Below are 27104 nucleotides of genomic sequence, written 5' to 3'. Positions count from 1 at the left end.
CCAGTAGATGTTTAGCAACCATTTAAAATACTAGAGTAGAACACCAACTATTTTCCCTTTGGGCAGAGTTGGGCTAACTGTCCAACTTGTGGGGCTAGAGTTGAGAACTGTTGAGAAATTCAGTTTTCAGCCTTCCGATCCAGACACCATCCTTTTGAATTTACTGTACTCTAGCTTACACACATCCTTCCTACAGCCTGGAAACTAGAATTGCACACAATACCCCAAGTGCAGCCCAATCAACACTTTGTACAACTGTAACCCAAAGTGCTAACTCTTGTATTTAATGCCTCAGCTCAAGTTAGTTTCTGTCTCCAGAGACTGCCTAGAACAACCAGCAATCGTTTTAGTGAGAACAGCTAGAGTATTTTTAAATTACAACACCCCCAATGCTTTTTGTCCCGATAGACAGCGAGCAAATCATGTGTCTTTCAGAAGACCACAGAATATCTTTCCGTTTTCTGTGAATCATATGTCATTCAAATTATGCAAAGGAAAAATGTGAATGTTTTGAAATCCATAAAATCACACAAAGCAGTTTTAAAAGGTTTAATTTGTCAACCTGCAGCAAGTGTTCTACATGATCAGATACAGAACATACAGCTCCCATGTACAGCCCAATGATTTATTAGCTTATTGACTGTTTTATCTGTTTTTGACGTGCATATTATCGCACTGATTTATTGTCCATAGATACTTCCTTTCAATACAAAATTCACTTTATCCGCTTAAAGATAGCAACAGGTTAGTTATACAAGGAACAGAAAGCGCTACCTGTTTAATAGCCCAGTTGCACACACTCTTATCCACTTCCACTAGATATGACAAAGGCTAGTGCATTATCAGAAATTTGGGAGTGAATTGTCAGTCATTTGTGCGTGGTTGAGACGTACTTGATAAATAACGGGCAATGTTAAAAAATACCCAGTTTTGAAATGTCTTTTATTCGTGCATGAATATTATCCATATTTTATGTCTGGGGACTGCCGAATTACACCACACCCCAAAATTGTACAAAGTGCAAAAGTCAATGAAGAGAGATGAAGAACTTGTTCTAAATACAACGATGGAGAAAGTGATTGAGGCAAGAAGCAGTTTGAATTCAGGGTAGGACAAGTAGAGGGGCAGGTTAGGAGGAAAATGGGAATGAAGCTTTGTCATTATCCAGGTCTGTGCTACAACCAGAACCTCTTACTTACCTCTCCAGCCGAGGCTGCTGTGTTCTGATCATGAGCCAGAACCGTGCCAACTTCACAATAACTCTGCTGCTTACCCTGCATGGGACCTGGTTCATCAAGTCAGTCCCAACTTGAGTTCATTTCAATCTATCTCTCAGTGTCTCACTGGACAAACAATACTGAGTCATTGCCAGAGCTCTTTCCATTTAATTTTGCCCAAGTGCACTTGTCTGAGAATCTCTCCTCAAATTATTCATTTCCTTATTAGCATTACTGGAAAGCTCTTTAGAGTTCAAAATCACATCACAGTTTCACAATTGCAAGAGTGCATTTATAGAGAGGAAAAATTTAAAAAGTCACATTTGCTTTTCACAACCAAGTATTGTTCATACATACATGGTTTTTTTTCTACATACTCGGACTGTATAATGTGTACCAACCAATCAAAAAAACAATTGCAAAACACATACTTAATCAACTAACTTTGTTACATTGTCAACAAGCTGCAAAGATCAGCTAGATTACATTCCCCGGCACGTGTAATTTAAGGCTTGAGAGAGGGAGAGAGAGAGAGAGAGAGAGAGAGAGAGAGAAAGAGAGCGAGTAGAAAACTGAGCAAGCAATAGCTCAAATTGAAATGGGCACAAAATTAGGCCACTTGTTTAATATTTTGATGTATCTATAAACAGATGCATTGCCTGATTTTTGCAGCCGATCAAAAATACAGATGATTTTTAGTAATTACCAAAGTGATCAATATTTCCCCTCTCCTTTCAAATTCTGCGTACGTGCTTCTTCAAGTCACACAGGGTTAAGCTGCTCTTACCCTCCCACTCCCATCCAATTTCTCCACATGTTCGATCCATAAAGTTAGGACTGAGAAGTGTGTTGATCATGCAGCCTGCCACTTCAGCAATGTCAACCTAGCGCCCGATTGTGGGCATGACAACGGCTGGGCTGGATAAAGTAGAGTCTTCTTCCTTCCACTGTGAGGTGACGGTTTTGACCTGAGTGTAGAACTGAATGCCCTGCGATAAAGTCGAAAAACAAATCCGTTAAAGGCAGTACGTGTCAATCAATCAATCAACCTTTATTGTCATCTTGCAAAGCAACAATTGTACAGTGCAAAATGAGAAGACGTTTCCCAGGGAATACCGGAGCATCGCACATGAAACTTAAAACATTTCACACATAATAACAGTAAAAACAATCCAGTCCCTGATGAAACAGTATAAATAGTTAAAAGCAGGTAAAACAGCAACATTAAAATACAGTAAAAACAATCATTAAAATGTTCAGGGCAGCTGATTTGAGTGGCCAGTGCCAGAGTTATTAAAATGTCCAGTGCAAAGCCGCAGAATCAGGTGACTGTGAGTACAGAGTGACTGTTTAGCAGCCTCACAGCCTGTGGCAGGAAGCTGTTTAGCAGTCTGGTAGTCCGGGCTTTGATGCTACGGTATCTCTTGCCTGATGGCAGGAGATCCAGGTGTGTGTGGAGGGGGTGCAGTTTGGCCCTCGGTCAACATTGAGCACAGTGTTATTTCAGGTATTGTTGAGCTGTTGATGGATGGATAAGCCTGGGCACCATCTTTCCCTTGAATGCTTTTTGACCAGGCTATTTAATGTTTCAGTTTTACTCTGGGGGGAAATTCCACCATTCAATACTAATCTGCTGGGAGAAAGCTCAAGACCAAAGACAAGAATTTCGAAAATGTTATAAAAATAAAACAGAACGATTACAATGAAGTATCGTACTACTCGCAGAGATCCATTGGCCTTCAATTGACATTGGCAAACATGTACAGGGATGGATATGTTGAGGGGGCAATGGCAGGAAATGGGAATGGGGAAACTGAAGTCAGGAGGTCGTGGAATTAAACCACCAGGAACACATTCAGAATAGGCAATCTTCCTCCTGGCCAATTTTTCACCACCAACATAGACACGGATGCATGTGCAAGCCAAATCCTGATCCTCATTAAATGTAGACTTTTGTTTTTAAACGTGATTTTATCTTCTATATAACCATATAACATTTACAGCACGGAAACAGGCCATCTCGACCCTTCTAGTCCGTGCCGAACACGTATTCTCCCCCTAGTCCCATATACCTGCACTCAGACCATAACCCTCCATTCCTTTCTCGTCCATATAACTATCCAATTTATTTTTAAATGATAAAAACAAACCTGCCTCCACCACCTTCACTGGAAGCTCATTCCACACAGCCACCACTCTCTGAGTAAAGAAGTTCCCCCTCATGTTACCCCTAAACTTCTGTCCCTTAATTCTCAAGTCATGTCCCCTTGTTTGCATCTTCCCTCCTCTCAGTGGGAAAAGCTTATCCACGTCAACTCTGTCTATCCCTCTCATCATTTTAAAGACCTCTATCAAGTCCCCCCTTAACCTTCTGCGCTCCAAAGAATAAAGCCCTAACTTGTTCAACCTTTCTCTGTAACTTAGTTGCTGAAACCCAGGCAACATTCTAGTAAATCTCCTCTGTACTCTCTCTATTTTGTTGACATCCTTCCTATAATTAGGCGACCAAAATTGTACCCCATACTCCAAAATTGGCCTCACCAATGTCTTGTACAATTTTAACATTACATCCCAACTTCTATACTCAATGCTCTGATTTATAAAGGCCAGCACACCAAAAAGCTTTCTTTACCACCCTATCTACATGAGATTCCACTTTCAGGGAACTGTGCACAGTTATTCCCAGATCCCTCTGTTCACCTGCATTCTTCAATTCCCTACCATTTACCATGTACGTCCTATTTTGATTTGTCCTGCCAAGATGTAGCACCTCACACTTATCAGCATTAAACTCCATCTGCCATCTTTCAGTCCACTCTTCCAACTGGCATAAATCTCTGTAGACTTTGAAAATCTACTTCATTATCCACAACCCCTCCTATCTTAGTATCATCTGCATACTTACTGCATTCTCTTCCATTAGGATGGCTCATACTTCTATCTGCAGGCCAGGTGCCACCAAAATTCCACGACTTTTTTGTCAAGATCACACAAAATTGCAAGAGTAGTGAATGCAGCCCAGCCTATTGGAGCCCAAAGACACGTTGGCCAAATCAACTGGAGGGTTATCTATGTATTTCTTTGAACACAAGAAGCTGGAGTAGGCCACCTGACCCTTCAAGCCTGCCCTGCAATTCAATATGATCGTGGCCGATCTGCCCCAAGCTGAAAACTCCTCTTCTGTGCCAGTTCCCCAGAAATTCCTATTCCACAATCTTACAAAAATGTACCCACCTCCCCATTATATACTTCCACGACCTAGCCTTCACAATCCCTTGAGAGTACTGCCAATTGCGCTTGGGCCCAGCATACTCACCTGTTTGCCGTAAAAATTGGTATCGCCTCTGAATGAGCCTCTTGATCCAGTAAATGAGAACATGGGTAACGGAACTGGGATAGGCACATTGACACCAATCTGAAAAGAAAGTCACTAATTATTTAAAAAAGGCAGAGCACACAATTTCATCATAATGGACATTGTCATGTTCTAAGCAGTTATCGACTGGGTGTGGATTATAGAGCCAGAGTGATAAGGTGTGGAAACAGGCCCTTCGCCCCAACTTACCGAATAGCGAAAGTCTTGGATAGAGTGGTTGTGGAGAGGATGTTTCCACTAGTGGAAGAGTCTAGGACTAGTCATAGCCTCCGAATTAAAGGATGTTCTTTTAGGAAGGAGATGAGGAGGAATTTTTTTAGTTAGAGGGTGGTGAATCTGTGGAATTATTTGCCACAGAAGGCTGTGGAGGCCGTCAGTGGATATATTTAAGGCGTGGATAGATTCTTGATTAGTACAGGTGTCAGGGGTTATGGGGAGAAGGCAGGAGAATGGGGTTAAGAGGGAGAGATAGATCAGCCATGATTGAATGGCAGAGTAGACTTTATGGGCCAAATGGCCTAATTCTGCTCCTGTCATTTATGATTTTATGGCCACACTGGCCAACATGACCCAGCTACACTAGTCCCACCTGCCCGCATTTGGCCCATATCCCTCCAAACTTATACTATCCATGTAGCTGTCTAACTGTTTCTTAAATGTTGGGATAGCCCTTGCCCCCACTACCTCCTCTGGCAGCTTGCTCCATACATCCCCACCCTTTGTGAAAAGTTACCCCTCAAATTCCTATTAATTTTTTTCCACTTCACCTGAAGCCCTGACAACACCCTCGTAAAGCTTTTCTGTACCCTTTCAAGCTTGACAACATCTTTCCTATAACATGGTGCCCAGAACTGAACACAATACTCTAAATGCGGCTTCACCAACGTTTTATACAACTACAACATGACTTCCCAACTTCTATACTCAATACACTGACTGATGAAGGCCAATGTATCAAAAGCCTTTTTGACTACCCTATCTACCTGCAACTCCAATTTCAAGGAACCATGCACCTGCACTTCTACAACACTCCCCAGGGCCCTACTAGTCACTGTGTAGGTCCTGCCAATGTTAGACGTCCCAAAATGCAACACCTCACATTTCTCTGTATTAAATTCCAAAAATCATTCCTCAGTCAACCTGGCCAATCGATCAAGATCCTGCTGCAATTTTTCACAACCATCTTCACTATCTGCAAACCCACCTGCACACTTGTATCATCTGCAAACTTGCTAATCTTGCCGTGTATGTTCTTGTTTGCAATTCCAAGAAAGCAATTCTCACTTGACAAGTTGCTTTAAAGATCGGTAAATTTAAAGTAGAGGGAGAGCAGTTTAGCAATAAATTTGCAAGTTGGAACAGATAGAAGAAAAAAAGGTACGAGAAAGATCTGCAGATGCTGGAAAAATTGAAGGTAGACAAAAATGCTGGAGAAACTCAGCGGGTGAGGCAGTATCTATGGAGCAAAGGAATAGGTGACATTTCAGCTCCACACCCTTCTTCAAACTGAAGAAAGGTCTCGACCCGAAACTTCACCTATTCCTTCGCTCCATAGATGCTGCCTCACCCGCTGAGTGTATCCAGCATTTTTGTCTACCGAAGAAAAAAAGGCAAGCCAGTTAACTTCGACATTTCTATGCAAAGATTGAAACCCAACTAACTTCCAGCTACTGTCTTTTCACGCTAAGTAAACACCAAACTGCCTCTTCACATCTTGGACAGGTGTTAAGCAGCAGATGATGACTTTAGATAATGCATTTATTTTTAGAAAATCATTATAGTATTTCCAGGCGAGACAGAGGTTCATGTGCACCTTCTCTTACCTTATCTACTCCATCTGGGGCTCCCAATGTGGCCTCCTTTACATCAGTGTGACCAAGGGTAGAATAGGCAAGCAAACACTTGTGCTCGTTCTAACCATTTTAACTCCACTTCCCATTCTGCCATTTCTGTCCTGGGCCTCCCTCATTGCCAGAGTGAGGCCACGTGCAAACGGATGAACAGCACCTTTTATTCTGCTCGGGTAGCTGACAACCCAATGAGGTGAACATTGAATTCTCCAATATTAGGTAACTAACCTACATACACTCTCTTCCCTGTGCCCCACCTGGATGTGCACCCATTTCTCCTTTCCCCATCCCACTGTTCCCTTCCACCCATATTCCTTCCTCTGGCTTTAAATTTAATTCATGCCTCTTTTATCATTATCTCACACTTTATTTTTTCACCTCTGGCCTTTGACCACCTGCCTCACCTGTATCCATCCACCATTTGCCAGGTTTTGTCCCACGTCTTTTCCAGCTTTCAGCCCCTACTGCAATCAGTATCAAGGGTCTGGATCCGAAACGTCGCCTTATCCATGTTTTCCTGAGATACTGCCTGACCAGCTGAGTTACTCCAGCACTGTGTGTCTTTTTTTGTAAACTGGCTACTGCGGCTCGTTGTGTCGACATAGTACTGATAAGGGTTACAACTTACCCAATAAGAATGCAGAAACATTAGACAGCTGACAAATAATCCCCCTTTTGCCTTCTTCGACACAAAATCAAGCAGGATTCTCAAACATTTTGACCAGTTTAAACAAAACCCCGAATACAGCATAGAAACGAGCTATTTGGCCTGTGCTATCTACTAACTACCCACTTAATCTAATATTTTATCTCCCCACCCCTCCCCCCCCCAATATCTTCAACTGCCCACGAAGATTCTACCACTTACTATACACCAAGAACAATTTAAAGAGGCCAATTAACTAATGAATCTGCAGATATTTTGAAAACCGGAGCACTGGAGGAAAGCCACACAGAAACCCACAGGGAGAATGTTGTACAGAACTCAGCAGGGCCAGGCAGCATCTCTGGAGAACATGGATTGGCGACGTTTTAGGTCGGGAACCTTCTTGATTGGCCAAGGAGGAAAACAGCAGAGAATAATAATTTTAAAGCTTTACACCCTTTTGCATTTTCCTTCACTGCTCAACATAACAGATAGAGTTAGCCAGTTTGCTTTGCATACCATTTACATCTGCACCAAAACTCTGCTAGAACGCATCAACTCCATACATACAGTACCGGATGTTAGAATTGAACCTGGATCTCTGGTGCTGCAAAGCAACTCCTCTCCGAGCTGCACTGCTGTGTCATTGGCTTCTTGTTGGTCATACTGAATCATGGCTTCACTTTCCTCTCAAATGTAATAGCTGCAGTAGGATAGCACGGCTTGGCCAACAACCAGAATGAAGTTAATACATCAAACTCCATCAATACCACAATCAGTTCTAACTAATAGCTGCACAGAGAAGTACATGACAACCCTCATTCTGCAAACGCACCTGGCCAACATCGACTTGGTGGGTGTATTTACGAGCGGTGGCACCGTTGGTGGTGAAGATGGCAGTGCCATTTCCGTACGGGTTCTGGTTGATGATATCAACTGCTTCGTCTAGCGTGCTTGCCTCCAGCACAACCAGCACGGGCCCAAAGATTTCCTCAGTGTAACACTTCATGTGAGGCTGTGGAGGAAAACCAGCCGTGAATAACAACTTTTACACCCATTTGCATTTCTCTTCAGCGCTCATCACAACAGATAGAGTTAGCTAGTTTGGTCCGACGTTGGTTTGCAAGCCATTTACACCAGCGCCAAGAAACTCTGCAAGCAAGAATTTCAGTGTTTCATTGTCGGTACTTTCTTGACTCAAGGTATTATCACAAAGTTTTAAAAACATTTGGACAGTCCATGGATAGGATATGTTTAGAAGGACATGGTGTAAACATAGGCAGGTGGGACTAATGTAGATGGGGCATGTTGGTCGGGATGGGCAAGTTGGGCCGAAAGGCCTGTTTTCCAGTGTATGACTATTTTCCTGACATACGGGTCAAGAAAGGTTTGCCAGCAAAGTTGTGGGCAGTCAGAAATTGAGTCAAACCTGGTAACAGTGTGTTTAAACTAGCCACGTGGTACTTGGATAAAACAATGAGATGTGATTTATTGAACCCCCTCCCATCCAAATTTAAACGTGCAATCCAAATTCAGCAACCTACATGTAACCTGTCAGGGGAATAAGGGAGAAGGCAGGAGAATGGGGCTAGGAGGGAGAGATAGGCCAACCATGATTGAATAGGGGAGTTGACTTAATTCTGCTCCAATCACTTATGACCTAACCTTGATCATTTCATAACATTTGTTATGTGTGTCAGGGGTATTGGGAGAAGGCAGGAGAATGGTGTTAGGAGGGAGAGATAAATCAGCCATGATTGAACGGCGGAGCTCCACCTGGTGGCGCCAGCAATGGCTGCCCCGCCAACAGTCTGTCTGACCCTTCCTTATTTGTTGTTTTTTTAAACTATGTGTTAAATGTATGTTTTAGTGTTCTTCAGCTTGTTTTATGTGGGGGTTGGGGGTGTGGGGGGGGAAATTTTAATCTCTTACCTTGAGGGAGATGCGATTTTCCCCCTGTGTCGTATCTCCGTCTGCACTGCGGCCTAACATAGAGGAGATGGCAGCTTTTGCTGGAGTCCGAATTTGGGAGCTCCAATTGCGGGAGTCTGCGGACTTGCCGTCGTCGAGTTTGCGATCCCTGTCGGGGATCGACCTCGGAGCTGCAACCGCAGCAGTCTGCGGACTTAACATCGTGGAGCTCGCGGTCCCTGGCTAAAGACAGACTTCTGGAGCTCCAAACCGCAGGAGCTTCGACTGCCCCGACGTGGGGGCTTCGATCGCCGGCTGCGGGAGCTGCAATCGCCCCGACTGCGGATGGTTCGATTGCCCGGACCGCGCGAGAATAAAGAGGAAGAAGATTGTACTTTATGGCCTTCCATCAAGTGAGGAATCTGCTGTGGTGGATGTTTATGTTAACTTTTATGTAGTTGTGCGCCTTGTTGCTTATTTTAAGTATGGCTGTATGGTTATTCAAGTTTCACTGTACCCCAACTGGTACATGTGACAATAAACTGACCTTGGAATCATTGAGTAGACTTGATGGGCCAAATGGCCCAATTCTGTTTCTCTCACTTATGACCCAACCTTGATCATTTCAAGGGCTCCATTTACTTTAGTGCAAATCGCTAGGTAATGCAGTTGTAAGTTAGAGGCTAAGATTAATTCACTACGTGACCTTCTTGAGCTACTGGTGTAACCTTTGTTGGAAGCGAGTGGCCATTATAAGTACCAAAGAATGATGGAAATATAAAGCAAGATGTCCCATGTTTAAGCAAGAAGTGACCTTTACTCACCTTTACTCCAGCAAGGATGGTAGGTCCTACAAAGTTGCCACTTTCATATCCTTTCACTTCGACCTTGCGCCCGTCCAGCAGCAGTTTGGCGCCCTCGGTCACCCCACTCTGGACTAGATCGCACACCCTGGCCTTCGCCTGAGGTGAGATGAGGGGGCCAAGGTCAGAGCCCGGCTGGTCACCTGGGGTCAGGAAGGAAACAAAAACTATGGTAAATACAAGCAACTAAGTCAACTCCTGCGCCCTTCAAAATGTTGGGGCAATGAAGATCATCGGTAGGGGCTGAAAAAAAGGGAGGGAGGATGGGTGGGGGGTGAGAAGGCAGGAACTGCAGATGCTGGCTGAAGGGCCTGTTCTTATGCTGTACTGTTCTATGTTAAAACAAAGAGGAAGAGAGTCGAACACAACAGGGAGACACTTCTTATTTTGCCGACAGTATGTGTGGTTGGAGTCAATGCACTGCCTGCACACCTGGAGGAGTTAGACAATAGACAATAGGTGCAGGAGTAGGCCATTCGGCCCTTCGAGCCAGCACTGCCATTCAATGTGATCATGGCTGATCATCCCCAATCAGTACCCTGTTCCTGTCTTCTCCCCAGTTAAGTTTCACTGTGGCCTGCAAGGACCACCTAATATACGGTGAGAAATAAAAAAATGCAAGGCTATGGAGAAGGCAGCCGATGGTTAGAAATTGTCAGTTGCTCTGGTAGAGAATCAACATCAACTTGATGGGCAGAGTCTGCGCTGCATTCATTGCTGTGGATTGGTTCAAAAGGATTGACTTGTTACTTTATTTCTCAAGGACATCAAGGAATTGGCAATAAATGTGAACCACTGCATGCCCAAATTAGATTGTGGAAAGGAATAAAGGACACTGTATATTCTACACAATCCATTTCAAGTTTACTATACAATTACTTTGGCTGCTCGGTGGCACAGTGGTAGAGTTGCTGCCTTACAGCACCAGAGACCCGGCGTCAGTGCAGGTGCTTGTCTGTACAGAGTTTGTCCGCTCTCCGTGTGACCTGCTTGGGTTTTCTTTGAGATCTTCGGTTTCCTCCCACACTCCAAAGACATACAGGTTTGTTGGTTAATTGGCAAGGTATAAACGTAAAATTATCCCTAGTGTGTGTAGGATAGTGTTAGTGTGCAGGGACCGCTGGTCAGTGCAGACACGGTGGGCTGAAGGGTCTGTTTTCACACTGTATCTCCAAAACTAAACTACAGAAGACAAGGAAGTAGCTGCGGGAAGAGATCATGCATTTCAGAGTTTGAGTCCACGATCATAGAGGCACTTTACAGCACCCACTGCAGTGAACCCACTGAAGTTTAAACTCACCTGCATTGACTCTCAATTTCTTTGCCTTTTCCACCAGTTCGGGCAGCCAGCTTTTAGCTTCGCCGACCAGGACAGCAGTAGACAGAGCCATGCAACGCTGCCCAGCTGCACCAAACGCCGCGCCCACAAGCTGATTCAAAGTGTTCTCCTTGTTGGCATCAGGCATCACCACTCCGTGGTTCTTCGCACCCTGAAAGGAATGGATTGAGAAAGCAAGAGCTAAAGTGAAGGTACCTTCTAGTAGTCTATGGATGGACACACAATACAGACATGAACAACAGAGTGCTTAATGTCAGACAGCAAGATTCAAATCATACCAGTCATATTGAACCTGTGATGCACAATTTTAACAAATTAATTCCATCGAATGGGGACATTTATGAAACTCAACTCACTTGAGAAGTGTGCAATTCAGGCTAAATAGGCTGGGATGGTGCCGTCTGCACAAACTTTGCACGTTCTCCCTGTTGCCGCATGGGTTTCCTCCAGATGCTCCACTTTCAATAGACAACAGACAATAGGTGCAGGAGTAGGCCATTCGGCCCTTCAAGCCAGCACCGCCTCCTCCCAAAGACGTGCGGGTATGTAGGTTAATTGGCCTGAGTATGCAAACGTGGGACAACATACAACTAGCGTGAGGTCGGCCTGGGCCGAAGGGCCTGTTTCCGTGCAGTATCTCCAAACCACGTTTGAATATAGTTTGAACTTGACAACCAGCAAATGCTTCAAATTAAACCGTGCACTCTTCAAACAAAATAAAACAAACTATCTGTGCTCTTTGCTTCCCAAACCAAGTCTCACATCAAATAACTAAGGAGAACTCGTTATATTATCAAAGAAAGATACAAAATGCTGGAGTAACTCAGCAGGACAAGCTGCATCTCTGGATAGAAGGAATAGGTGAGGTTTCGGATCGAGACCCTTCTTTGGACATAGATCAAACAGATAAATAAAAGGTCACCATGTCGCAAGTTACACCAAATTGCTGGTCAACTATGCAAGCTGCAGAAAGCCAAACTTACAATCCTATCAAGGTTGTTTAGGTGGGCATGAGTGCTGGGGAGTTGAGAATCTGTTCTCTACGTAACCCATTTGGATAATAACCAGAAGGAAAACACTGAGCAGCAGGAAAATGAAAGAATATTCACCATGTTGGACTGTACCCTCTTGCCGTTTTTGGAGCCTCTGGTGTAGATGTATTCTCCAGCCTGATTGGAGCCCACAAAGCTGATGGCTTTGATAACTGGGTGGTCACAAATGAAGTTCACCGCTGAAGAAATGAGAACAAAATTAACTACAGTAAACACTCGCAATAACGAGCCGCTATACAATAGATTTTGGTTATAGCAGAGTTAGGCTCCCGTTACATATGCCGAATGTGTACAATCTTACATCGAGTTTGCGTGGTGAATTGCAAGTGAACGTGTTATGCCTGTCGCCAAACTTATCGGAATTAGATCAGTAAAGGCTCAATATGGCACTGAAGCTTGGTGACTCTACGCGTGTTGGTCAAGGAAGCGGATCTGCCCTCATTCATTCCAATTGCTTCACTCTTAAATCTTTATTTCAACCGTAGCATTTTGTTAACTTGGCTATTCCCGTATTTATTCCCTTTGTAAAGTTATTCCCTTTATCCTGTATATGTACACTGTGGACGGCTTGACTATAATCATGTATAGTCTTTCTGTTGACGGGATAGCACGCAACAAAAAGCTGTTCCTCAGTTCATGCGACAATAATAAACTGAACTACAACTAAACATTAATCATCTGGAACTGCTAATATTCCAGTTACTTGATGCCATTACATCGCATTTGCAGAGCAATAAAACATTTAAGGAAGTCAAGGATTATTCACAGATATGCTGAAGGTCCTTACCGTCGTGCTGACCATGGATGATATTAAGGGTTCCATCTGGGGCTCCTGCATCCTGCAATAACTTGGCCAACAACATGGCAGCTCCAGGCACACGCTCAGAGGGCTTCAGCAGATAGGTGTTTCCACAGACCATGGCCATAGGGAACATCCAGAGAGGGATCATGGCTGGAAAGTTAAAGGGAGTGATACCAGCACACACCCCCAACGGCAAGCGGTAATTGAAGACGTCCATGTCCTTGGCGATGCCAGGCAAAGTCTCACCTAGCAGGAGAGACGTGATACTGCAAGTGTGCTCAACTACCTCTGTGGGATGGAAAACAAAGATTAAAAGTGTGGTCAGATGGACAAATACCTTCTCCCTAATACAGCTTTAAACATAAAAAGAGATGAATTGGTCAGCACGGTGGCGCGCGGTAGAGTTGCTGCCTTGCAGCACCAGAGACCCTGGTTTGAACCTGACCACGGGTGCTGTCTATACGGAATTTGTACGTTCTCCCTGTGACCTACGTGGGTTTTTTCCGGGTGCTCCGGTTTCCTCCCACACTCCAAAGACGTACAGGTTTGTAAGTTAACTGGCTTGGTGGAAATGTGTCGTGTGTGTGTGCGTGCGTGCGTGTGTGTGTGATAGTGTGCAAGGATTGCTGGTTGGTGCTGACCCAGTGGGCCAAAGGGCCCGTTTCCGCTCTATATCTCTAAACTAAACTATGCAAATTGCACTTTAGAAAATATTCTTGGGAAAAGATGACAAACTAATATATGGAAAGAAACAAGGTCAAATGTTATTTTGTTGTCAAATCATGATTTGGAAACCAATATTAGAATGATTGTGAATTATTCAGAGATGATACTTAAAGAGAAAGTAGGGGAAGAAGGGTAGCAGGAAGGAGCAGGCAACGTAAGAAAATGAAAGATGGACCAAAGGACTTTGATCGCCAATGCTAACCATTGAGGAACATCTATTCACGGTTAATAGAAATTCCACGAAGGTTAGCATTGATATGAGAAGTCCTTCAGCCCATCTCTTTCATAATCTATAGTTATGAAAGTAACTATAGATTATAGTTATCTATAATTATGACAGCAAGGCAAATAAAAAGCATATATTTATTTAGGACTGTAGACATTACTCACGTAAGCCTCTGAAAACATCCCCTTCAGCATCAGCCAAGGTTTTTCCTTGTTCTGCTGTAATGAGCTTTGCTATTTCAGTCTGTGATAAAATAAAGCAAGTCCCTTTTGAGTACACAGAGAAAGAAATATCACTATGTACACTGTGGCATTAACAATGATTATACCCAGGAGAAGTGAGCTTCAGTAAGGGTTTGAGCCCATGATTCTTAAACTCCTCTGAACTGGGATAGGAAGATTCCAAAAAAAAAAAACCCAGTAAGACAGCAGGAAGGAATAACGAGTGTGTGGCACCAATTTAATCTAATGTTTTGGGCAGACTGACAAGATTGGGCTTCTATTCAAGTCAACTGAGGGGATGAAAATTTCCAGATAGATACAAAATGATGGTTTACACCGAGGATAGGCACAAAATGCTGGAGTAACTCAGCGGGTCAAGGGGCATCTCTGGAGAAAAGGAAAAGACATTTTGGGCTGAGACCCTTCTTCGGGCTGAGTGTCTGAAAAGAGTAATGAAAGATACAGACGATGATATAGAGAGACATGGAATAAATTAATGAAAGATATGCAAAAAGTTACAAATGAATGAAAGATATGCAAAATGGACATGTTCTTTGTACAAGAAACTGGTTTAAAAGTATGCCGGGACCCCACTTAATATTTAAGCTTCTCTTTGGGTAACTAGTGCTAAATGATGCAGCTCTGAAAGGGGCAATTACATACAACCCCCTCATTGGTTAAACACAACAACACGGGCATGTTTGGCAAGCTGGTAGCTTGGTAAGTATTGCCAATCACTGTTATTGTTTCCTAGTAGCTTTCAGTAAAAACGATCTCCTGGACAAAAGCACAAAAATGAAATCAACTCATGGCAGGTTGCAACGTATATTGTGCAATAATATGAGCAGCACAGCACCACAGTTGGTAGAGCCGCTGCGTCACATGCCAGACACCCGAGTTTGATCCTGGCCTCGGCACGTTCCCGGTGACCACTTGGGTTTTCTCCGAGTGCTCTGGTTTCCTCCCACATCACCAAGACATGTGGGTTTGTAGGTTAATTGGCTTCTGTAAATTGTTCCTAGTGTGTAAGGAGAGGACACGAAAGTGGTATAATGTACCGACGGGTGATCAATAGTCAGCAAAGACTTGGCAGGCCGAAGGGTTTGTTGTAATGAATCAAATTATTTTTTCTATTCAGTGGGTGGTGGGTATATGGAATGAGCTGCCAGAGCAGGTAGTTGAGGCAAGTACTATAAAAGCATTTAAAAGACACTTGGACAGGTACATGTGTAGGAAAGGTTTAGAGGAGGGGAGGAGGGGAAGGGGGCGTTGGCGCTTACCCCGGAGGCAGGCGCCCCCCGGAGCCAATCACCCCCATAAGGAACAAAATGCAATTCCTGGAGGGAATCAAGTGTCCTCACGAGGGGGGCTGGAGGCGTGCCTATTTCCATGCCGTATGACAATAATACGGGACACCTGACAGGACATCAGAAGACACAAAGGCCAGGAAGTTGAAGGTAAGTAAGTCTGAAGTAACTCAGCTGGAGTAACTCAGCGGGATAGGCAGTATCTCTGGAGAGAAGGAACAAGTGACGTTTCGGGTCGAGACCCTTCATTAGACTCAAAGGAATGGTGACGTTTCGGGTCGAGACCCTTCTTCAGACAAATAGGTCTGTTCGTTACTGACAGGATTCTTCATCTCATCCCCGTCCACCTCAATTAAGGTTACCTTGAAATTCAGCTCAGTAGCACGTCCGTCCCACTTGACTCACCAGGTTTTCTTTGATCAGTTGTTGGTACTTTAGAAAGACCTGCTGCCGAATCAGCACGGATGTCTCAGACCACGATGCAAAAGCCCGCTGACAGGAAAACGCCGCTGCAAGCATCTCCTCCTTGGTGGCCTTCGGGACTTTGCCAATCACTTCATTTGTTGCCTAGGAGTCGTAACACAAGTGCGGTTAGAAAATGAATAGATGCAATTATATAGAATCCTAGCAAGGCCATCTTGGCAACCAGGTCCGGACTCCCCACTTAAGGAAGTAAACCCAGGCCCACCATCGATTTCGAGCAACCGGTGGTCTGGCACCTCCTTAAATCCAGACAAAATTACGAGAGCGCACTTGAAGTCCTCATCAGAAGTCTCCCTGAAAACGTGGCACCTGGACCAGATGAGGCATCCGATCACGAGCTCATTGGGATTTCTGCACCAATTGGCGGGTTTAATTCGCCCCCTGTGGCCGGGGCTCTGGAACTCCAGCCCAGCAAAAGCCGGCAAATCCGTCCCCATTGCTGACTTCAGCGACCGATTGGAGATTGGCATGAGAACTTGTCCCGTTAAATCTCTGAATTGTCAAATATTATTTTACATTTCTCAAATGTAAAAACTTTTGGCTGGCAGTTTGAGATCACAGACCCAACAAAGCTGACAGCTTGAATGCAAATCCAGACAACAATGACTTGGTGGTAAAGCTGTAGCATATACAGGCTGTATGGTTGTGAGAGGTCTCCGATGGTCGTGAGAGGTCACCCACAACATGTCGCCAGGGGTCGCCTGTATGGTCGTGATTGGTCTCCTATGGTCCGGAGAGGTCTCCAAAGAGTTGTAGCGCCTCTCTGGTCGCCACTGAATTTTCAACATGTTGAAAATTTCGGCGACCTATCACAGGTGCCAGCAGTCGCCTGTAATGGTCACGTAAGTGGGACAGGCCCTTAAGGATCAACTCAGAGAAACAAGGGAGATTTAACTAAACAAAAATGATACTGCCTACAAAATTCAAAATTAATTATATTTGCAGTTAAAATTATGACTTTCAATATGCAATTAAGATTTCCTTTAAAAACTATAAATTGCTAGTTGAAAGCTTCACAGCATATACACAATTCAAGGACGTATTTTTCAAGCTAGACAGTATAATATAATACGGGTCAGTATAAAAACTCAACACAATCATTCCTTTGCTGATAAACTGTGTGGGTCTCCAGTTTAAATTCTTTCTGAATCAGTTATTTAAATTCCAAAATCAAAATTTAAAAAACAGATACTTACAGGGTTGTGGATGTCCAGCCATTCAGAGGTATTTGATTCAATAAACTTTCCATCTATAAATAATTTTGTGGTTGGCTGCAAAACACAATGAGGTCTACGGTCAGCAATGCAGGAATATAATACACACTAACAGGCTGAAATTATTGCCTTAAAAATGATGCAGAAAATTGGTTACAGAATCTCCTTCACTGCAACAAGTTAAGTGTCCAGTTTAAAAATAACTTCTAATTTGTAAGAACATAAATTTGAAGTGAGGTATACCACACCAAGGATGTTCTTTCTCATTACAAATCCTCAGCAGCCTATCTTCAGTTTCTTGGTGAATGAATGTTGCTCAAAAGTTATTTTTTCAGTTCAGAGCACACATGAAAATCATAAGATTATTATGATTGCGAGAATTGAAAAGAAAAGTACCAGCTAAAATTAAAAAGCTTTCATAGGCACATTAAACAGTTGAGATTGAGCGGGTAAGTTCATATATTCATAACCATAAGACATAGAAGGAGGAATTGGTCCATTTGACCCATCACGTCTACTCCAACATTCGATCATGGCTGAGCTACTTTTCCCTCTCAACCCCATCCTGTAACCTTTGAGATCCATACTAATCAAGAATATACAGAATATATATAGAATACAGAATAGCGAAAGGCTTGGATAGAGTGGATGTTTCCACTAGTGGGAGAGTCCAGGACTAGAGGCATAGCCTCGGAATTTCAAGGACTTTTTTTAGGAAGGAGATGAGGAGAAATTTGTTTAGTCAGAGGGTGGCAAATCTGTGGAATCCTTTGCCACAGAAGGCTGTAGGGGCCAAGTCAGTGGATATTTTTAAGGCAGAGATAGATAGATTCTTGATTAGTATGTGTGTCAGAGGTTATGGGGAGAAAGCAGGAGAATGGGGTTAGATAGATCAGCCATGATTGAATGACGGAGTAGACTTGATGGGCCGAATGGCCTAATTCTAATTCTATTCCTTATGACACTATCAATCTCTCCTTTAAAAATACGCAATCCACAGCCATCTGTGGCAATGAATTCCACAGATTCACCACCGTCTGGCTAAAGGAGTGCCACAAATGCAGATTATTTGGCGACCCAGTAATCAACTTTCTTTGATAAGACACATTATTCAAAGTGCTTTTGAATTTCATCCAAGTTTCCTGCGCATCCAACTATTGGCCTGCAGATAAGGTGCTAGAACATGGCAGAAAGAAACAAAGAAAAATAACAGGAGTAAGGTTACACCAGAATTCACTCAGTATTCCTTTCCTCCCGAGGCGGTGGCTGTCATGCTGAGTTACTCTAGCATTTTGTGCCTATCTTTTGTGTAAACCAGCATTTGCAGTCCCTTCCTACACATACTTCACTTAGTATTTGCTCTCCTGGCAAACAGCACTTTGTAGCTTTTATTTTAATTGAAAACCAGCATCTGCAGTTCCTTGCGTCTACATGTTGAACCATTGCTAACCTGTTAACTGATTGACACAATAATCAGCAATTTAAAATAATGTTTATTTTCAATCAAAGCTCAGTCCTAAAGTGCAATGTTACAATGTAATTAATTAGAGAGCTTAGTGTAACATTAGCCGCTTGCACTCATACCTTAGTCATCACCAATGTATGTCAGGTGCTGAAACAATATTCACTTCAAAGGCAATGGTTAGCAATACATTTAAGTACAACATCTGACAAGAGAGGGTAAAACAACAAAAAAGTTAACATTAATACGAAGCCACTAGTTTCACTCAACAAGGAACACTCAGTCGCATCCCATTTCAACTTACCGGAGATGTTGAATAGCACATCCGTCCCAAAGGCATAATGAGCTGAAACAAAAAGATTGAAAAGAACATCACACAATGCATAACGCAACAAAGGCCTATCAGATACTCAACGCTTTAAATCTTATTTATATAGCACATTTTCAGTCAACTTGCATTGACCCCAAAGTGCTTCACATAATTACATTACATTACACACAGGCAAAGGTGGGTGAAGTGTCTTGCCCCAAGGACACAACGACAGTATGCACTCCAAGCGGGATTTGAACCTTCCGGTCACCAGCTGAACTCTTAGCCCATTGTGCTATCTGTCGTCCCACCGCTTTAACAATCTTGACCATCCCTTTTCATCTGCCTCACCTTGCATGTCGAGAGTACCCAACTTTGTCACTCATACAGGGAAGTGCGAAGTAGAAAATGTATTGAAGGGCCTTCAACTCAAGTTCAATTGATTGAACTTTATCATGATGGATTGGCAAGCCGACAACTCAGCCAACGTGGAAGTTGATACGTGTCAATGTTCATCGACATGTAAAACAAATTGGGGCAAATGGGAACTCAACTATCACTATTCGATAGAGAAGTTAGATTAATTTCCGTTTGGAATGTGGGAAAATTAATGCCATTTAATTTTTACATTGTCCCTCTGTATAAAACAGCATGCCTCTGATTCTGAGATAAAGATATGATGAACAAGATGGGTCCAACGTAGGAAGGAGGGGGATAAAAATCACAGGGATTTTGGAGAGGCATTGAAGGAATGAGTAATAAAATACATTATTAAAGCTTCTAAAATTATAAAATACTAAGATGCTTTTCATCTTAATCTGAATAAGGCTGACCTCTTCCTTCTGCATCCCCCCCTCACAAGTTCTTGGAGCAGAATTAGGCCATTTGGCCCATCAAGTCTACTCCGTCATTCAATCATGGCTAATCTATCTTCCCCTCTCAACCTCATTCTCCTGCCTTCTCTCCATAATCCCCGACACCCATACTAATCAAGAATCTATCAATCTGCCAACACACATTGGATCCCACATACCCTAACCTTCTGGACTGGTAATCTGGGTGAGATATTGTCATCAACAAAAAACATGCATTGATCAATTTTCTTTATCACCTCCTCAACAATTACACTTATGAGTCTGGGCCTGTTGGAGAGGCGGTGAGCGTTGGTGCTGCTCCTTGCGGCGGCAATGGCGTCTGAAGAAGGGTATCAACCCCAAACATCACCCATTTCTTCTCTGCAGAGATGCTGCCAGTCCCGCTGAGTTCCTCCAGCCAATAATCACATTTATGAGATTGGAACAAAATGCTGGAGTAACTCAGGTCAGGTAACATCTCCAGAGATGTTGCCTGACCCGCTGAGTTACTCCAGCATTTTGTTCCTATCTCACGAACGAGCATCTGCAGTTCCTTTCAACACACTTTGAGGTAGGATTTAGTTTACACAAAATTATAATGACACCCCTTCACCAGACCCTTCCCTTTCAAGTATGCATAAATCTCATCTCTTCCACTTTTGTGGTCCCGACAATTTCCCTACCATTCCTAGCTTTTGTTTCTTAACATGTCCCTCATATCCTTTTTGAATAAGGCAACATTTCCTACCCAATATTCTCACGAAAGCAAGAGCAACGAGCTGCTGTAGCATTGCTAACCAATGGCAGCCCTTTCTAGCATGTGCAAGCCAATAAATAACGTGTTTGGGAAACCACCCACTAACACTGACCTACGGGATGTCTTTCAGGCATTTGATCCACAGACCTTGATTAGAAAATAAGAGAGACCTGCATTTCTTTCAGACAGTTCGAGCAGAAGCTACAAGAAACAGGGAAGCATTAAAGAGCTCGGCAGGGGAAGGTATTAGAATTCGCAACAACTAGGAAAAAATAAAGCCTGACAATTTGCAACCTCAAAATGCCCTCAGTTCTGAAGCAGAAATCTAAAACTAGAACAAGCAACGACAGGCATATAAAAACACAAGACTAGAGCTTTATTTCAAGGAAACAACTGGATATCTGCTAAAATTATTATTGTCATCATTAGAGACAGGGATTGGGACGGATCCACAATTAACTGCACAGAAAAATGGCGATTTCATTTACTTACAGAGAATTGCAAGGAAGTTTGGGGTTAGGGGCCAAATCATCAAGCAAACTGCTTGAAAGGCATATCAAATTACTAACAAAATCAGTGCAAGACATTTAATTAGAACATTGTCATTTCCACTTGACCAGAAAATGGGGAAGACACGAAGAAATATTGTTGTCAATGCCAATTTAAAACAAAAGTTTGCAAATAGTTCAGGATGCGATAAAAAAGTTATGTTTTGCACAAAATAACGGCGATTTGCAAAATATGCTGCTTGCTGTCGGGGGGGTGAGAAGGTCGCTAACGGTTTTATATTTCTCTGGCTACTCCCTCCCTTGCTCGCTCGCCTCTGCCGTCAGTTTACCTTGCGTCTGAGAGCTGTTCTGAGGATGGCTGCCATGACTAAGCCAACAACCACAACACACCAGCCGGCCGAGAGCGAAGAGTCGACCGAGCGTCGAGTATGCAATTGCCGAGCGTCGAGCGTCGACCCCTCCTCCTCCTCCAGCTGAGGGCGGTCCCGCCTCTGGCGCTCTCCTCTCCGCTCCGCCCCGCCCCTCCGGCGGTAGGCGGGCCCGTCACTGGCCCCGCCCCACTCACACAACGCCCAATCACCCAGCACGTCGCCCCGACGTCAACCCCTTCTCCCCTCACCCATTGGCCAACGCCCACGTCAATCAAACCCTCGGGCGCGGGGGGTGGGGGGGGGTAGGGGGAAAACGGTCTCGCGAGTCTTAGAAAGGGAGTAATTTTAAAAGAGTAAATCCAACGAGGCGATATTTTCGATCTCCTCGCGTTTCTTGTGGGGAATGAGGAATTATTTTTGTAACTGGAAGCCGCAGTGAGGCGGCGGTTATGTTCACGCTGGTGAGGCGGGGGTCACGTGACCACGCTGGGAAGATGGCGTCGCCGAGTGCGGGTAAATTCTAATTTGCTTTACAGAGGGAGGAAGGAAGGGAGATGGAGAGTCGTCGGTCTGTCTGTCTGCTTCCCTGCTTCCCTCGCCCATATCACCATCAGTGGGTAACCCGAGACAAACAACAATCCAGTTTCTCTCGTGTCTGAAAATATCTGTCTTGAGGGATTTGACCCGAAATCAAACGTCACCCATTCCTTCTCTCCAGAGATGCCCCGTGACCTGCTCAGTTACTCCAGCTTTTTTGTATTCATCTTGTGTTTCTTTCGATGTGTTGTTTCCCCGAGTAACCCCCCCAGGTCCGTGCAGCAAGGAACTGCACATGCTGGTTTACACCGAAGATAGACAGACACAACATGCCGGAGTAACTCAGCGGGACAGCCAGCATCTCTGGAGAGAAGGAATGGGTGACGTTTCGAGTCCATACCCTTCTTCAGAGTGAGTCAGGGGAGAGGGAGACTGGAGATATGGAAGGGTATTGTGTGAAAACGACAGATCAAAGCAGACACCGATCAAGGAAATGTTGAATGGATCATTGTGAGCCGAGGGGAAGATGACAAGGAGATATACAATCAGTAAAATTAATGAGGAGGACAGTGAAATTAGTCAGAGAACTAGGGAGGGAGAAAGCAAGCTTTACTTGAAGCTAGAAAAATCAATGTTCATTGTAGGAACGAACTGCAGATGCTGGTTTACACCGAAGGTAGACTCAAAATGCTGGAGTCTGAAGTAGGGTCTCGACACAAATCGTTTCCCATCATCTTTTTCCAGAGATGCTGCTGTTACTCCAACATTTTGTGATCATCCCCGGGTCAGCCCCGGGCGGGCGGATGGGAGCTGTCAGCAGGGGCACCGCTTGAAGAGTGAGGACGGTGACTTGGAAAAGTGGTGGCACAACTTGTGTCAGTCAACCTGGGCATTCATTCCTAGATACATGGAGCAGCAGATGCTGGTTAGAATTACAATGGAGCAGTCACAGTTCAGTGTGAAGAAGGGTCCAGACCCAACACGTCACCTATCCATGTTCTCCAGAGATGCTACCTGACACGCTGAGTTAACCCAGTACTTTGTGCCTTTTTTGAAGTGCCATTAATTCCCTCCACCTAGAGTGAGCTACTTCGAAGTAGACTTGTAATTTCAAGCACAAAGTGATATTGCTACTGGGAGTTCAGGGGTTCCCGACCCGACACATCGCCTATTCATTTCCATGCCGAGATGCTGCCTGATCCGCTGAGCTTTTTAAATTTTTATATCCAAAAATAATCTTTATTCAGAATAAATATTTCAGAATTCTATAAAATGTACAAAACAACAAAACTGCAAAATATCTTCTGACATTAGTATCTATACATTCATTAGTCATATTTGGTAGTGTTCACAACTATCCTTAAGCCAAGCGCCCTTGCCACTCTTGTTGGTCCTCTGTTGAGTTACTCCAGCACTTTACCTTTGCTCCATATTCCAGCATCTGCAGTTCCTTATCTCTCTACTTTTTATTGCCTCCTGTCTCAATGATTGATCAGAAACTAAATGGATTATTTAAAGTGCGGTGAAGTTTAACCTGTTTATGGTGGTGCGATGATTTTGATAGTCACAAACGTGGATAAATAGAGGGTCACTATTTTCACTAGATGATTCAGAGATCAGGCATTTTGGGGGGGGACTTCTGTACTGTGGTTCTGAAGAACTTGGATAGATGATGTTTTTGTTCAGGATCCACTTTTGCTGCAGACCATAAGAGCTAAATTATTATTACATCTTTCAAAGTTTTTCCATCAATCTAATATTTGTCTTCTGACAATCAAGTATCAGATTTCGAAAGGGATCAGTGGTCACAAATAGGTATAACAGTATGAATGCATCAACTACACATTCATTAGTGTCATATTTGGAATGATTTATTCAACATGATTTGAATACATTATTCTGCATTTGTCAGATGTTTAGTGGCACTGTGCAACCAAAGTATGACCGGTTATTCTGCTTCTATACCATCAGGTGCAGACTTGGAAGAGTCGTTGCTGAGTTTCGAGAAACTAGACCGAGCTTCACCAGATTTATGGCCAGAACAAAGTAAGATGATTTGATCAGACAGTGATAATGGTTGTATAAAGAGGCAGACTCGGTATCAATATTTAACAGGTAATAATGCTATATGTTGACTATAAATAAACTTTATGTGGAAGAACAAAGGGAGTTCACAGCAGCATCACGTGATGTCATTGTATCATTAGAGGAATTGACAAAACATACACTGAACACCAAGTCAGATTCACAGCAAGTTAATTTCTGGGTATCTCCCAGAAATTCCCAAATCAGATTTGTTCCCTTTACCTTTACCCCCCCCCCCCCCCCCCCCCCCCCCCCAGCCTACACAACAATGGAGGAATGACAGCAGCGGTAACAGTGAAAACTGTCGGCCCTGAGGGAGGCCACTGGTTGTAATTTCAAAATTGGCAGGAATGGGGGACCTTCGTAGATATCCTAAAAACCATGTCCCACGGTATGAGATCATTCCCAGAGCTCTCCCCAAGTTTGCCCTAATTCGAACTCGAAGATTTATAGTAATGGGCACTTGTCAGTACTCGGGGCTCTCGTGGACATTTTTCAACATGTTGAAAAATCTTCACGAGTCTTCCCGTGCTTATCTGACGTTAGCAAGTCTTCCCGAGTACCTGCCGTTAGCGTTACGAGCCGCTAAGAGACGTCCCCGAGCTCCGACGTATCCGCTACGTTCACTCTCCGTGCTTACCACGAGTTTGATTTTTTTTTAAACTCGGGAGAGCTCTTTGAATGAACTCGTACTGTGTGGCAGGGCTATTACTACACACAGCACATCAGACATGAATTGTGGAGACACAAGCAGAATTTACCCATTCAAAGTGGCAACATAGATAGATGGGGCAGCACAGTGGTGCAGGGGTAGAGTTGCTGCCTTGCAGCGCCAGAGATGCGGATTTGATTCTGACTACGGGTGCTATCTGTATGGAGTTTGCATGTGTGATTGCATGGGTTTTCTCCGGGTGCTCCTGGAGATCCGGCTTCCCCCCCCACAACTCCAAAGTTTGTAGGTTAATTAGCTTTGGTGAAATTGTAAATTGTCCCTAATGTGTAGGATAGTGCTAGTGTAAGGGGTGGTCGCTGGCCGCAAGGACCCTGTGGGCCGAAGGGCCTGTTTCCACACTGTATCTCTAAGGTCCAAAAGTCAGTCTGTGGGGATGCTGCCATGCCATCATTGGGCTTGCAGCATGGTGCTGCCTTCACTGCCTGTCTGGCTTTCTCACTTTGCCTGATTGGCCACCTGTACACCAAGAGAAAAGTAGATGAGCACACAGGAGCAAGAGTCAGGGAGATCAACTTTGCCGCAGCCAGCCAGGGCATGAACAGGGCAAAGACCCCAGTTGCCATTTGGTACTTACTGCCATGCTCCTGTGCCTGGCCCTGGCCCATAACCCGAAGCTGAAGGCTAGAAGCATCAGCTGCTATCCTAGGTGGATACCAAACTGCTGGTAAATATCTGACTTTGTACTGTAATAAAAATTGAAATTAACTATTGGGTAATTTGTATCTAAATATGATGTTCATATCCTTTATCGAATACACTGCAGAGTCTCCGCACCTCTTCTATTCCAGAAGTCATTTGGATGGCACAGGGCAGTTGCATACACAGAAGCACGATAGATTTTCAAAAGATAAATCTGCCACAATTTAGTTCATATTGCATCAATGACCTTTAAAACATTACGCTATAAGATTAGAACATACAGACATATTTGACATTCTTTTCTTATGGTTGCTGCATTGAAGGGAGAGTAAAACTCCAATAATCCAACATGCTTTGGACTGGACGTGCACATTTTCTGGACTATTGGATATTATTCCTTTTTCTACACTTCACACTTTAAATTTATTTTTAACGTCATCATTACACAATATTATAATTTTTTCCAGCGAACCAGTGAAGTTTAAAGGATGCTCTTGAAAAGGGACCCTGTGTGTTTAGCAGAGCCAGGACTTGGGTCCCAGTGTGGTTCAAAGGGATGTGGGAACTGGGGCTCGAACGAGTTTAGCAGGAGTGAGGGTATGGGAGCTCCACTGAGTTTTAAAGAAGTATGAGAACTGGGCCTCGATGAATTTTAGAGGAGCACAGAAACCGAAACCCTGGTGGGGTTCATGGAAGTATGAGAACGGCTCTCAGACTTTCTAGGGAGCACATGAACTGAGGCTTCATTGTCTGAGGAGAACGTGGGGAACCATCACATGTGCGCCAAATGCCCAACCGCTACAAATTGCCGACTAATGGAATTTTACTGCAGCTATGAAGGAAAATATAGTGTATACAGTGCTGATGCTCGTATAATTTTATAACAAGGCACTAAGTAGTTTTTTGTTGCATCAAAATTTGAGTCTGGAGTGTTAATGATGAAGTCTCCTCTCTCAGCTGGTGAAGTTTGTTTTGGGAGTTTGCGATGTGCATATAGGACCTGCTTTTAGGGTCTTTTTCAGACCAGAGATGGTTAATATTATACACTTAGAAAAAAACAACCACTGCCGAGGGATAACCTGCTATTACGGCTCAATTATTCAGTGATGGCGCTTCAAATGTTGACATATAAAATATTACCCACATAAATGTTTATATCTCATTATCTCTTTCAGTGCCCGGAGTAGCTGAATTTGCAGCATCTTTCAAAAGTGTAAGTGCCTTTGTGCAATTTGATGTCCTGATAACTTAGAAGATATTGTGATTGTATTGCTGATATCTTATTATAGTTTTATACAAGTTGGAAGAATGTTAGTAAAATGATTAGTAAATAATATTGTGGTGCGGTGGAAAATTGAATGTGCCATCTCTTTTCCATAAGGTGCAAATTCCCATTAAAGCAGAATTTTCTGCTTTCTTAAAATTATTGATGAGATACTTTACCTAACTGTAGGTAGCTTTTACAATATTTAGATCCTATTACAAGATCTGTCATGACATCCCCGATTCTATAATTCATAGTGCAAGTATATAACATTTGTCAGAAACAAATGCCTTTAATAAACTGAGCAGCAGGAAAATAGAATATAATTTCCATCATCACGTATATATAAA

At 43.5% G+C, this 27104-nt stretch overlaps 2 protein-coding genes across 2 annotated transcripts in view; one reads left to right on the top strand and one right to left on the bottom strand.

Moving 5' to 3' along the window:
• Positions 1-535: 535 nt before the first annotated feature.
• On the bottom strand, positions 536-21605 carry aldh6a1 (aldehyde dehydrogenase 6 family, member A1). The gene is made up of 12 exons (XM_055640148.1): positions 21455-21605; positions 19000-19041; positions 17216-17290; positions 15942-16103; positions 14173-14251; positions 13042-13344; positions 12312-12433; positions 11164-11353; positions 9825-10006; positions 7925-8104; positions 4534-4632; positions 536-2206 (listed from the first exon to the last, which is right to left on the bottom strand). Exons 1-12 carry the CDS (start codon positions 21488-21490, stop codon positions 2102-2104), a joined length of 1575 nt encoding a protein of 524 aa, XP_055496123.1. The 5' UTR covers positions 21491-21605; the 3' UTR covers positions 536-2101.
• A 197-nt stretch (positions 21606-21802) lies between these two features.
• lin52 (lin-52 DREAM MuvB core complex component) overlaps positions 21803-27104 on the top strand; it is a 48141-nt gene continuing 42839 nt past the window's right edge. The window contains exons 1-3 of the mRNA XM_055640149.1: positions 21803-22009; positions 24005-24079; positions 26666-26703. Of these exons, the coding sequence (XP_055496124.1) occupies positions 21946-22009; positions 24005-24079; positions 26666-26703 (177 nt within the window). The 5' untranslated portion in view covers positions 21803-21945. The remainder of the gene's footprint in view (positions 22010-24004; positions 24080-26665; positions 26704-27104) is intronic.

Source organism: Leucoraja erinacea, chromosome 9 (assembly GCF_028641065.1).
Source record: "Leucoraja erinacea ecotype New England chromosome 9, Leri_hhj_1, whole genome shotgun sequence".
NCBI lineage: Eukaryota > Metazoa > Chordata > Chondrichthyes > Rajiformes > Rajidae > Leucoraja > Leucoraja erinaceus.
The sequence above is the reverse complement of the archived record's forward strand: the minus strand, read 5'-3'. Positions and strand labels throughout refer to the sequence as shown.

What these genes read in the sequence shown, in the direction of transcription:
- aldh6a1 (XM_055640148.1), bottom strand. Translation starts at nt 21,490, where the DNA reads ATGGCAGCCATCCTCAGAACAGCTCTCAGACGCAAG. An exon ending in AGAGGGTACAGTCCAACATG is followed by an intron (nt 11,354 to 12,311) that starts GTGAATATTCTT and finishes CATTCCTTTCAG; the next exon opens with GGTGCGAAGAACCACGGAGT. An exon ending in CCATCCTTGCTGGAGTAAAG is followed by an intron (nt 8,105 to 9,824) that starts GTGAGTAAAGGT and finishes TTTCCTCCACAG; the next exon opens with CCTCACATGAAGTGTTACAC.